Consider the following 13,969-nt stretch of genomic DNA (forward strand, 5'->3'; position numbering starts at 1 on the left):
ATCAGCAAACATTGGCTTACTTGTTTTTGCAGCTAATAGTCAAATAATGTAAGGTTAAACAATTAGGATAAACTCATTTGGCCTAATTTAGAAAGGTTTATTCAGTACTTCTGACCTAAATCCAGCAGAGAAGAGTAAATGTTCAATCGCAGGTTAAAAAAAAGTCTGAGCATTAATTGAATGGTAAAAGTGCATTGTTTAGGCTGGACACCTCGCCCCCATTGTAACTGTTGCACTTACAAGACCTTTGCGTGAGCTCTGGTGCTGAGGACAAAAGCCATAAAGAGTTCTCTGTCCACAGCCGGCATGTCGTCCACATACACAGCTTCCCCAGTGGCTTGTTTAATACCGGACTGGTGCACTATGGGTTTTCCAATGGGATCCTCAGCTGGTTGACTTGGGTTCACTTCCTGTGTGAGAAGACCGATGAGATACTGATCTTACCAATCATGGCATTAAATCTTACCAATCATGGCATGGCATTAAACCCTGTGTGCTCCTGGGGCTTGGTCCTTCTTTGTTAACACTAAGGCTGCGGCCACGGTGACGCTGAGCGTGCTGGCGCCCATCTTTCTTGGGGGATTTGTGGCCAGCCAGTTGCGCGCTCAGGGGGACGTGTCGGGGGGGGGGGGGGCACAGCCATGACTTCATGGAGCTGGTTCGCTATCATTGGGCGAACCACTCACGTGACGCGCCAGCGAACGCCAAAAACAAATTTGCTTGTCTCTGCAAGCAGCCGTGTGCCGTGCGCTCACCGTAACGTGAAATAAAGAGGTTCATTCACCTGAAAGATCTGTGATGTCTTGGGCATTTCCTTCTCAAATTCTCTGGTGGCGCTGAGATATTCTGGGGCTTTGGCAAGAGATGTGACCTGAGAATGTAATAAAAATAATAATAGATATATACTTACTGACTGACAATGTTATCAATGCAAGATAATCTTCATACACGTACACTTCTACTGCCCCTGTACATTTTCAAACATATCCTTGTAAGATGATAATAGAACTCATTGCAGGGGTAGGAAGTTCAGTATAAGGAGTCATCTATCTATCTATCTATCTATCTATCTATCTATCTATCTATCTATCTATCTATCTATCTATATATTATACCAGGCTTGCCAACAGCTTTTACATGGCCCATGAGAGATGGGGGGAGCCTGGCCACAAGGGCAGAGGAGCGCCCCGCTGGGTGGAAGAGGGGGGTCCAGGCAGGTGGCTGATCACAAAAGTTGGCCGCGACTTCCGGTGGGGTCCTATTTCTGGTATAGGCCGGGTGGGACCCCCAGAGCCACCAGGGCGGTTGCCCAGACTCTCCTCCCCTGCCGGCTGTCCTGTCTGTTACAGTACATTTTGTTTCGCGTACCGAAATGCACAGACAACGTGAATCTAAGGTACATGTTCTGCTGTCAAGTTATATGTTCTGGGGTCAGAGACTCTTTTCCCCTTAATGTTGATCATTTACAATGTAATGGTGGAGAGGAAGACAATATTAATAAGATTACATTAACATCCACTGGTGCAGTGAGTAAGATGGGTGCTGTTCCAAGGAGCTTGCAATCTAACAGGAAGGGGATAGTGGAAATATGAGGTACAGTGGCAGAAAGAGGTTGGTGTATTACTACAGGTAGTCTGCATACTGTAAGGTTAACAGACGGGTTGCTCTTTTGTTGGTATCATACGATATGAGTTAGGTAGAGATAGGAGGAAGAAGTTATGAAACGAATATAGAAATAGAAATAGAATAGAAATATAAGATGTAACTGTTTGCAAGCCCAAGGCTTTATTTGTGATAAAGCAGCGGCGCCACCTAGTGGGCACGGAGTAAATTGCAGTGTCATGAAACCTGCGCTAATGGTACTAAACTAACCATTGTTTTATAATAATAATAATAGCATGTTCTTGTATAGCGCTGCTGGTTTTACGTAGCGCTTTACAGAGACACTTTGCAGACACAGGTCCCTGCCCCGTGGAGCTTACAATCTATGTTTTTGGTGCCTGAGGCACATGGAGATAAAGTAACTTGCCCAAGATCACAAGGAGCTGACACAAGGAATTGAACCAGGAATTGAACCAGGCTCCCCTGCTTCAAACTCAGTGCTAGTCAGTGTCGTTACTCACTGAGCCGCTCCTTCTCCTTAAGAAAGGTCTCTCTTAATTAGCCTTTCTGGCTAATTACAGTTATTCTTAACTTCCGCTTCCTGTCCATCTAATAACGTTGCATGTTAATGAATAAAGGTGACTATGTCCTTCTGACAATTTTCTGCTGGGTTCAGGATGAAACAGATACAACATCTGCCTCATATATTTATATTAATGACACCAACCTGTTACTACACACATCTAATGAATAGAACATAAAGCAGGGTATTGCTGCTTAAAAAGACCATATCAACTCTTTGATGCTAGAGGGGCAAGCATTAAAGGGTTAAAAAAAAGGGAAAGACTCACAATAAAAATAATGAACTGATGAATTGCATGTTTATCCCGAGCAGGGGCGGCCAATTCCAGTCCGCGCAGGACACCAACAGGTCAGGTTTTTAGGAGATCCCTACATCAGCACAGGTGGTTGAATCAGTAGCTCAGTCATAATGACAGGCACTGATTGAGCCACTTGTGTAGAAGCAGGGATATACTGAAAACCTGCCCTGTTGGTGTCCCGTGAGGACAGGAGATAGCCACCCCTGTACTTGTACAAAAGTGTGCTATTTTTGGGATTTAACCCCCACCCCCACCCCCACCCCCACCCCCACCCCCACCCCACAAGATCAGGCACCAGATGATGTGGTAAGGCTGCACTCTGTGTAAATCTCCAATAACAATGGACACAGCAGCACCTCTGTTAACCTCTGCACGGCTGGAAGTATTTGCCATGTACTGCTGATGCATTTTACGTCATTTACGATTTGTGTAATGAAATGTCATAAAGTCTATCGGTGCCTAAAACCTGACCTGTTGGTGGCCCTTGAGGACTGAAGTTGGCCACCCCTGATCCAAAGGGTCAAGCAACACATTGCAATGCTGTCTCCTGTGATTCTATCCTTTCTTTTCTGTAGCAGCCCAGATGAGTTGCATTTAATTGGTCTAAACTTCAGTCATTTACTCATACAGTGTTATTCCCGCGCACCTTTTGCTAGGGATTGTGTAACTTTTGCACAAGCTTTGCGACACCGGGGAATATGAAACTTTCCCCTCTTGTCAACGTTCACAAATATTCTAAATATATTTCTCAAACGTGTGTGGGGGGAGAAGGAGAAAGAGATAGAGCGGGAGAGACACACTGCGTCCAAACGTGGATGTCGCAAAACTTGCGCAAGATTTGTGTAACATCCGTGAAAATATTGCGAATACGTGAAAAAAAATGTTTTAAAGGGCAAACATTTTTGCAAACTGTTAGGAAATATTTGAGTGTCTCTGCTCTGTACAGTATGTGAGTGGTGTACACAAGCAGAAGAGACAACTCAAGTCTCAAAAGCTCAACTCATTATAACATCATCTAGGAAGAAATCCTATGTCGGGCTACTAGAAGGTATTACCACCTGCAAAAAAAAATCTACCGCTGACAGAAGTACATGGAATGAGGGTCCTGTAGTGAAATACCCTGATCTAGAATACCAACAGTAATGAAATCAGAGCGGAACATTGAAGTTGGTATACTGTTGCGTGTGATATGCACCACTATACAGTAGGGCCTACTTACCGGTTTGTTCATTTCCTGTGAGACCTGCAGGTAGAATTTAAACAGGAAGCTGATGGCGAGAGTTCTCTTATATTCCACCATCCCCCCTGGGGCTGAACCTGGGAGAATAACTTCCTCCACAACCATTCTGGAGGCTTCACTAAGCATCTTCTCGTCCCACTGCCTGAGGACGACAATATACATAGTAAAATGTACCATGCAGTACAAGTTTCAGTCATATGTAGCTGTTATATAGCACTGACAATGTACGCAGCGCTGAATTTTGCAGGAACAATGGTCATCCTTAACACTGGGTTACGCAGCCTCTAATCATATTGAACAGGGACCTACACTATTCTAAGTCAAGAGGCATGCAACATAGGGATGGGTTCTATAGGAACATTATAGAATGTAAATATAGGTAAACGTAAGGGGTTTAAGGGGTAAACTTTGTCACTGGGTACACAGACCTAATGGTTTCTTGGAGAGCTTTGATGGCTGTTCCTACCTCCCTATAAAAGCGTGGCTGGTATTCTTTGCATACACAGTGGTGGAGCCAATCCCCCCATAGAAGATGGCCATTTTCATAATGATGTCGGTGCCTTCTTTAAATAGAACGCTCATTCCAGCATTGACGATGGCGTTTGCATTTTCCAGCCGCTCTGCTTGTTTGAAGGCTGACACAAATTGCCCCTTATTGCAGAAAACAAAGAGACCGTTTCAACATGGAAATAACCAACCCCTGAAGAATCTGTGACCGTGTGAAACGCGCGTCGTGTCTTTTAGAGTTGTGACGCTTAGAGTGCGACAGAAGGCCAGAGCGTTAGAAGCGTGTGGTGGCTACAGAAAGATTGCCACATATTCGATGCTATTGACATTGTTTCATACATAGGATTACTAAGAGCAGGGGAAACCTGGCACTTATTTTGACACTACGTCTATCTTTTGACCCCCACATGTAGCAACATTCTTGTGGTTATATTTGTTTCTAATCTTCTTCATACACACAATGATTTACAGACACTTTCTCACTTCACTTTCAGTTTCTTTTAACACACACCTGTCTTTGGGGGAGATCATCTTATTCAGGAAGCACCTTATTAGATATAGGATGTGTCAGGTCACATCCTTCCCTTTGCATTATTATTCTTCACCCAATACACTATTTTTAGGGACTACTGTAGTTTGCAGCAGTCTCTTTCCTTGTATAAAATCATTTATCTGCCCCATTAATAAATCCACTCTAGCTGAGATATATCTTTAATTTGAAATATTGAATTCCATTGTGTCCATGTTGCTATTTTTTATTCATTGTAAGAATAAAAAGTTATGTTTTATTTAACATTTTGAGAGGTCCCCCCTTGAGTGCTTCACTTTGCCTGTTTTTTTTTACATAGTAGCTATCACTGGAATAGGCAGAGAGAGAGGGAAAGAGAGAGAATGGATTGTATTGTATATAATAAGATAGAGGGAAATCAAGTGATGGTTTCAGATAACTAGTCAGCAGAATTCAGACGAACCTTTTTTGAATAAGGGATGAGAACAGAGAGCAAGATTTCCTCTGATTTCAGGGCTGAAGTACCAAAACCAGTGAAATATTTGTCATTCAAAGGTATCTGTCTTGTTCCAGCTATTAAAAACAAACGAGAGAGAGAGAGAGAGAGAGAGAGAGAGAGAGAGAGATATTTAATATCTGACTAGTGGTACGACTGACATACCTGAAAAAGAACCTGTGAGGTTCAAAAAGCTTGTAACCTGAATCTATTGTTGGTCCAATAAAAGGAATCATACTATCCATTTTCCTTTTTTTCAAACACACACATGGGGGGTAAGGGATGGAGAGGAGATGAGGGGGAGAGTGTAAGAGGGTGAGGAAGGGAGAGGGCAGTGGAGTGACAGGGGGAGGGGGATAGAGAGGGGGGTGGGAGGGGAAAGGGGGCAGAGGGAGTAGGAGGAAAGAGGGAGGGAGGGAGGGAGAGAGGGGGAGAAGATATGATAAAACTTCTTTTGATAAGGACATTTCAGATCTATTCTATAGTAAGAATGCAATCATCATATCTCAGTTCTTACTTTTTGATGCTACATTCAGTATGGCACTGCCCGTAGCGAGTATAGGGTTCAGGTCACTTATTGAACTCTTGCTGATGATGTGTCCTCCTACAGACTGAAAACATGAAAATCTTTATAGATTGCATCTCAGAAAGTCAAAGGTTTTCCATCAAGCTTATTTTCTGGCCTGCACAAAATGGTATAAGCCTAACCCGAATTTAAATAGACTTCTCCAAAATTTCTATAGAGATGGAAGATAACCAGACGATATTTTACAATTACCAGAAAATGTCTTACGAAATATAAATCTCAAATACTGCAGAACTGCTTTCTAAGATGAGACATCTCTACACATGGGTAGGGTAACACATATATAAAAATGGACTCTTGGATCCATAAACTTCATCTCCTGAGTTCTTGATGATGTTTTCCTTCACTGCCACATTGTACCCACCTCTGGCATCCAGTAGATATATTGGCTAGTTTTAGCTTCTTTACTACTTAGTCAACAATTGCAGTAACACTCAATGAAATCAGCTATACAGACATCTTAGGTGGAATCCCTCAAGATTTCAAATGGACGTGCTCCTTACAAATGAGTTGACGTTTATGATTGCGCTTTTCAAACTTGTTCCCCATTTTCCTCTACAATCAGACTTCTGGAGACATTATTATACATACAGCCATGTTTCGTATCTGCTGTCCTGCCAGTGTGCTCAGCTGCTGTGTGAGGGCACGGAATATCTTGGTTTTATCTTCTGGTAGATGACTGACAGTCTCAGACAGGATCCTCTTCACCTCATTCAGGCTGCAGGCGGCTCCTATAGTTATTCCTGAAACAAATGCATTGCATGGGAAAGTTCAATGATAGAATAGTTAATGTCAGGCACTTAACATTCCTACCAACTTCCCCTTACTACCTTTTGAATCCACTTCATCCTTATAGGTCATGTTACTATATCACGATTCCCTTAATCTCATTATACTTTATCTCTTACATCATGTTGATATCATACAGTATGTGTGTACAATATTGTAGGTTACATGACATTTAGGTAATAATCGCTAAAACCTAAACTGTATCCGAGGGCAAATAATATCCAGGTGAACAGTTTGTTATTCCTATTATAGGCTAAATTTATTTTAATCAGTAGTTATTTTAATGTTATCTGCTGTTGTTTCAAATGACTAAACATTTTTAGGCCATTAATGTCCAGAATTTTGACCACTTGACCACTATATTCATTTTAAAATATTTGCAATACAGTATTATTTTCTCCGATAGGCTTTTTGGATCAATTAGTTGTCGTACATTATGCCAACTCAGAAGCAATTGCTAAAAATGGTAGATCTGAAGACAATCACTAATATATGTTGGTACGGTCGATAACACCATTACCAACAATGCTGTTCCTGCATTGTACAGTAGGGGTATCTGAGGAGCTATCTACTCAAGAGGGTAGCCGAAACCACCAAGCAAAAGAGGCAATAGAATTAGTGCAAAAAGATCATTTTAATGAGTGAGCACAGTCATAGAACATCCAACGTTTTGGTGACTAGCACCTTCATCCCTGATGGAGGACTAGAGTTGTCCACCCCAGCTGTCCTAGGACGTTGCTCTCCAATGCTGGAGAGGAGATCATCTCTATTCAAATGAATGAGACTAGTGTCATCTCCAACACAGGGAAGCCCCTTCTATATGCTGTTACCCTGACTATGTCTTTTTGCCTCCAGCACCCATATCTTTCCCCTGTTGGGTTTGCTTTTGTCCTCATTTAGTTCGGGCATCCCAAGTTGCATATTTCCTGACTCCTTTGTGTTTAGAGCTATCTACTCACCCAGATCATTGGTAGTGACAGCATACAGTTCCGGAATCCTGACTGGAGAGATAATAACCGGGTGAAAGACGCCTTCAAACTTCATCTGTGGCCCTGATAGAGAACAGAAGTACAGTATGCATTAGAAAGACATGTTGAGGAGGAAACATTTCCGCAGAAGAACAGGGCCACCTATATTATGGAGATATGGAAAATTTTATGTTTGCGGTAATAAATTCAAACACGTTTTATTTACATATATATATAATCATACTGAACAGGGGGAGGGATAGGATTCACTCACAGATAACATTCCAGGCAGCCCTGTTTGAAAGTAAAACATGTTCTCGCTTTATCCATTGTAACATCACCCGTAGAAGAGATCAGTGTATCTCGAAAGCTCGCACAAATAAAAGCATTTCCTTAGCCACAGAACGGTATCAACTATTTGTTATATATTGTTATATATATATTTATATATATGGGAAGACAAGAAGAGAGAGCGCACGCCCCATAGCATAATAAAGTACATTTAATTGGGAAGGAACAAGGGGGGGGAAGAAATCCACTCACAAGGGTAGTATAAAATAAAGCAGTTGTGAATAAAATATCAGCACCAATCAGATGTTTCCACGGAACCTCCGCTGTTTAGGTCTCACTTTGTGGGTTCAAAGAACCACCACGATCCGCTGGAGGGCTGGGAGCACCTGGGTATCCACAAAGCGTCTGTCTGGAGCCTCAAAATAGCTTTCAGTAGAATGCAGCCACAAATCTGCTCCGCGGGTTCCTTCCCAATTAAATTTACTCTATTATGCTATGGGGTGTGCGCTCTCCCTTCTTGTCTTCCCCTAGGTTCTAATTGGATTTTGGTTGATCCTACAGAGAGCTGCAGTATACACCCCCTCCCCCCTACTGGAATTTATTATTCATCATTGGATGGACTATACTTAAGGACTGGTTCTTATACTCATTTATATATTGTTTGTCTATTATAATATTTGGATTTGACACTTTATCATTTAATCACGGTTTATCACTCTTAATATTAGTTTACATCATTCAGATATTATTGGTGTTTTTGGCGCTACTATATATCTGTTTGTCTCATATATATATATATATATATATATATATATTTGCTTTCCTGTGGAGGGTTTTTGTCACTTTTTTTACTCACCATAACTTAACTCAGTATTATGGTTTGGCCTATCCCATAAGCCTCTCTTGCATCCCAGTAAAATCAACCCCACACTGATGAGACCCATCAAGGTTGAAACAGCTGTCTGTGGGTGGTTTTCTGGGTATGCACCTTAACCCTGGCTGTGCTCAAAGCTGTGACCATGCAGCAAGCTTAAGCCTATAGGGAACCATGTTAAAAATGGTTATTGAGGCAAAAAGTGACACTGTGTGCTCATTTGCATGTCATTTCCCAGAATCCCTTGCTGCAGTGGAAGTGCTGTATGCTGGGTGATAATGGGGAAAGGCGGGGTTGCAGACCTGCCTAAGACATGCAGATGAGCATACAGCTATATTTGCATATTTGCTTTCCTGTGGAGGGTTTTTGTCACTTTTTTTACTCACCATAACTTAACTCAGTATATATATATATATATATATATATATATATATATATATATGAGAGAAGAACAAGCGCACGCTCCATGTGTAAAATTCATGTGACCATCATCAGGGGTTGAAGTTGTGACACTACGATGAAACGCGTAGGGACGTCAGTACGCCGGAAAAAGCAGGAGAGACATAGTGGCAAGGTGGAACCAGAAAACCTGCGGCCGGTTGCTAGAGGAGCCAATTTGGAGGCGACACCTCTTGTTCCATATTCTCGGATCGCGGCCAGCGTCTCAGAGTCTGGATCATCACCTTCCCATTCGCCTGCTGTTACGGAGCATGAGCTTGTCTCATAATATGCCTTCTTTCTTCCGACGTTTGTGAGTGCGCTATTTTTAATCTGTCCAGATGATTAAATTGTTTCCTGGATTTTACACATGAAGCATGCGCTTGTTCTTCTCTCTTTTATAGGTATCGTTGTGGGAAGTAGTTGTTCCTTGGAGCAGGCTGCCTGGACCTCCTGAGGACATTAACATTCAGTGCTGGGGGGTCATGCCACCTCTGTGGACACGGATCATCAGGCACTGCCACATCACGTGACTGCTCTTCATAGCCATCATGTGAGGCTGTTTCTGTTCCAGCAATGGGGCCGGATGTGACAGAGAACCAGTGGGCTCATCCCCTCAGTGTCGTACGTGATCGGTGCTCCAAGATCGCGTACATCCCCTAAACAACGAGCAGAGGGCAATGATGTACGTTGTACGGCATAAGGGACCCTGAGGTGGCACTTTTATTGATGTACATCATGTCATTAAGGCACTGAAGGGGTTACATTAAAATACAGACACGCTCAAGAACGTGAATTAAAAAAATATGCATTAGAAATATACATCTGTTCTTTGCTTCTTTCCCTATAACATTCTGTGCCTCTGTGGTCCTAGTTGGAGTTTGTATTTTCGCCGTGAAAATGGATATGTTTTGCAAAAATGACAAGATGCCCCGGAAACTTTCTCTCAACGTCTCGATGATTTCACAACATTTTCTCAGGTGGGGGAAGTCCAATATTTACCTGTTTCACAGGTGTTGTGTAACACATTTTTCTCACAATACTACCTGCCTCCTACCTACAGTGGTGTTCCCGGCAACCAAAGGTGCCTTGCGATACTTGGCTTTCAGCTCCAGAAGTTCACCAAGAGTCGCAGGAGAGAACCATGTTATTCGTTCTCCATGGAAAACGACCATCTGCTTTCCGTGCCCAGAAAGCATCAACTTAAATGGGGAGAGGAAGCAAAGTAAATAAATAGATACAGATAATATTAAAGCAGTCTATTCATTCTTAATGAAATAACTCATAAAACTAGGGCTTAAATAAATGATGGTGACTACAAAAAAAAGGTGATAAGACCCTCCACCGTATAGCATACAGCAAATGAAAATACATGTCTTAGAAAGGTCTGCAACCCTGCCACTCCCCATTATATCTTAGCATACAGTGCTTCCACGGCAGCAAGGGATCCTGGGAAATGACATGCAAATGAGCACAGAGTTGCCTTTTACTTTCAAATCCATTTTGACATGGATCCCTTTACGCTTATGCCTGCCACATTGCACAGCTTTTCAGCATAGCCAGGGTTAAAATGCAACATCCACTCAATAAAGCACAGAAGTGAATATTAATAGCACATTGTGAAGAAGAAGAAAAAAACAGCCCTTCTGTATTTTTGGGCAAAGATAGAAGCATTAGAGCAGGGAGTGGCCAACTCTAGTCATCAAGGGCCACCAACAGGTCTGGTTTTCAGGATATCCCAGCTTCAGCACAGGTGTCTCAGTCTTTGACTGAGCCACTGATTGGGCCACCTGTGCTGAAGCAGGGATATTCTGAAAACCTGATCTGTTGGTGCCCTTGAGGACTGGAGTTGGCCACCGCTGCATTCGGGGTAGCATGAAATGATCATTGTGCTGTTGAGTCAGCTTGGCACCACTCCCAGTTTAATACACACAGAACTTATGTGTTAATTAAGTGTTACATTTAATACCATGATTGCAGCTGGGGCACTCCCTGCGTCCGGTATCAGCCGATAGCAATCTCAAGGTGTTAAAAGAAACCTCAGTTAAAGATTGGATGAAGATCACAGTTTTTGCACGAGTGCACCTCTCCATAACCGGATTGCACAACTTTGATGTGGCAATTCAATGAATGCGTTCCCACGAGAAACATCCCTCATTTCTGTGTTTGTGGTGCTTCCAACTCCAAAAAAAGGTTTAAGGATTGTTATACTCACACTTACTAAGGTTGACAAGGTATGTATCAGGGCAAAACAGGAGCAATTTTAGAGTAGAACAACTGAACCAGATCTGTCAATTTGACGCATCTGGTTCAGTTGTCTTGCTCCAGACGTGCTCCTGTTACATTATAATTACGTGCACTATACTGTTTCTAATTTTATATTTGTTACACTTGTATTATTGTTCCTTGCATTGTATTATCTCTTTTATAAAATGTTGCATACATTGTTGGCACTAAATAAATAAGTATATACATACAGAAAATTAAACCATGTTGCGTTCAATGGCATCAATTTCTTTTGATGCATTTTTTTGCCCCAGAACCATACTAATTTGTCATTAGTTCATAGGGATTTTTGAGACTTTGCCCCCATGTACAGTATCAAGGCAGAGAAAGGTGTGTTTGACATATAGTCCCATTTTCCAAGACAGTGTTACTTCAACCTGAGCAAATGATTAGACTGCCCTCTCTGCAGTACCCTGCCCACCGCTCCCTGCAGTACTCTGCCCACCGCTCCCTGCAGTATCCTGCCCACTGCTCCCTGCAGTACCATGCCCACCACTCCCTGCACTTACCATCAGTTCAGGAGGAAAGATGAGCTCCTGTGTCACATCGTAGGGCAAGAAGTCTTTTTCATTGAACAGTTTTGGTGTGTTCTTCGAAAGGAAACATTGATTGTGAAGGCAATATTATAGATACAGCCCTGTAGCCTTCTGTTTCCTAGCTTTACTGCACTGCAGGAGTTTGGATACCATAAGACAACCCTCCTCCCTATTCCTGGCATCTGCATTGGAGAAGTCTGATAGTGGCAAGTGTCATTGTACTAGTGACAACTACTCTTTGTGTCCTTGGGCAAGTCACTATCTGTATCTGCTTTAGTCACTAATATTGTAGACTCTATCTTCTTCACGGCAGGCACTCTGGGCCATATTTAGTAATTGGTGCTATTCTATAGAACACTTTATGGCACTGGAAGACATCTGTAACTGAACAGGCTGTAGGATATCTTCCAGTGATGGTTGGCATCTTATGAAATAGCAGCACTGTACATATAGCTCAGTGTACAATACATCTCCTGGAACCAAACTCTACATGTGCCTCATTGTTTCATTATCTTCCTGACCCCTTTGGCATGGAAGGGGTTTATCTGACACTGGAGTTTGTAGTGCTCCATATAGTCATAAAGCCTTACTTTCATTCTACTTTTATATAGTGTCCTATATGTCAATTCCCACTGAATCCCAAGCCAAGGCAAATTTACCAAAAAAAAACAACGAGTTACTATACTGTACCTTGTTGGAGGCTGCTTGTTTATTTTCTTTTTCCTTCATGCAGCAATCCTCTCTGCCCTCACCTTGGCAGCAGCTTGCATTCTAAAAACGAAGGAATATGTCTAAAGCAATCAATGTTTTCTGGGGATAAGTCAACAAGTTGCTGTGGCAAAGTAATTCTACTGTACATACTTTAACAAAAGTTTTACATCCATCCAAAATCGGTCTGTATCCTGTACACCGGCAAAGGTTTCCTAAAACATGAAAAAGAATGTGTTATATTGTCAAATATAAAGTGCAAATATGAATATTATATATATCACCCCCCCCCCTCTTGTATTGTAGGCACCCATGGCATAGGAAGGGTTAATATGCACTAAGGCTTAGCGATGTAAGGCAATGGGAGGTGCCTTATAACATAGCACCGCTTAATAAATATGGGTCTAAATAATTTAGATGTCAAGATTCAGAAAGGTTTCTTCTTTGCTATTTATACTATAGATCCTGCCAGGGTCTACAAAAAGAGCATTTGAGGGTTTATTATTTTGTACAACTTATTGTCAACTTTTATTATTTCATCTTTTTTGTTAAGAAACCATGAATTTGTTTGTGAAGGGAGCTGGGAGATTTGGTATTTTGTAAACGGGAGAAACGTACCAGACAAGGTTTCGTAAATGTCTTCCATGGTGGGCTCCGGGTGGTTCCTCAGTAAGGAATACATGGACATCACCATCCCGGGGGTGCAGAACCCACACTGAGACCCGTGAGCTTTCGCTATCCTCTCCTGGGATGGAAAAATTCACATTTTACTGCAAGAGAGACCGAACGCTGGGCTGTGAAGGAGCTCCAGCCTTCACCAGAGACGAAGAGGCATTGTGGTAACTCCCAATGCCTCTAAAATAGGTCAACTGGGGTTTACACGCAGTGCTACTGTAGGTCCTTTTTGACCATAAGAAAGTTCCAAGTGTTCGCAGGTATCAAAAGTTAAATGGACAGTTCTTTGGGGCAGAAAGTTCAATAATATGTGAAGGGACTCTAGTCTCATTCATTTGAATAGAGATGATCTCCTCTCCAGCATTGGAGAGCAGGGTCCTAGGGCAGCTGGGGTGGCCAACTCTAGTCCTCAAGGGCCACAAATAGGTCAAGTTTTAAGGCTATCCCTGCTTCAGCACAGGTGGCTCAATCAGTTGTTTGATACAGCGACTGATTGAGCCAGCTGTGCTTAGGTAGGGATATCCTTAAAAACTGACCTGTTGGTGGTCCTTGATGACTGGAGTTGGCCACCTCTGTCCTAGGGC

General features: G+C 42.3%; 1 protein-coding gene across 1 annotated transcript in view; it reads right to left on the reverse strand.

Annotated features, from left to right (window-relative positions):
* LOC142499990 (aldehyde oxidase 1-like) overlaps nucleotides 1-13,969 on the reverse strand; it is a 60,014-nt gene that overhangs the window by 36,851 nt on the left and 9,194 nt on the right. Inside the window, exons 5-17 of the mRNA XM_075610046.1 lie at nucleotides 13,329-13,455; nucleotides 12,864-12,925; nucleotides 12,693-12,773; nucleotides 11,976-12,056; nucleotides 10,238-10,382; nucleotides 7,569-7,661; nucleotides 6,412-6,563; nucleotides 5,752-5,845; nucleotides 5,202-5,311; nucleotides 4,190-4,374; nucleotides 3,703-3,865; nucleotides 785-871; nucleotides 241-410 (exon numbers count right to left, since the gene is read on the reverse strand). Coding sequence (XP_075466161.1) covers nucleotides 241-410; nucleotides 785-871; nucleotides 3,703-3,865; nucleotides 4,190-4,374; nucleotides 5,202-5,311; nucleotides 5,752-5,845; nucleotides 6,412-6,563; nucleotides 7,569-7,661; nucleotides 10,238-10,382; nucleotides 11,976-12,056; nucleotides 12,693-12,773; nucleotides 12,864-12,925; nucleotides 13,329-13,455 — 1,550 coding nt within the window. The remainder of the gene's footprint in view (nucleotides 1-240; nucleotides 411-784; nucleotides 872-3,702; nucleotides 3,866-4,189; nucleotides 4,375-5,201; nucleotides 5,312-5,751; nucleotides 5,846-6,411; nucleotides 6,564-7,568; nucleotides 7,662-10,237; nucleotides 10,383-11,975; nucleotides 12,057-12,692; nucleotides 12,774-12,863; nucleotides 12,926-13,328; nucleotides 13,456-13,969) is intronic.

The sequence above is a fragment of the Ascaphus truei genome, chromosome 7 (assembly GCF_040206685.1).
Source record: "Ascaphus truei isolate aAscTru1 chromosome 7, aAscTru1.hap1, whole genome shotgun sequence".
Taxonomy (NCBI): domain Eukaryota; kingdom Metazoa; phylum Chordata; class Amphibia; order Anura; family Ascaphidae; genus Ascaphus; species Ascaphus truei.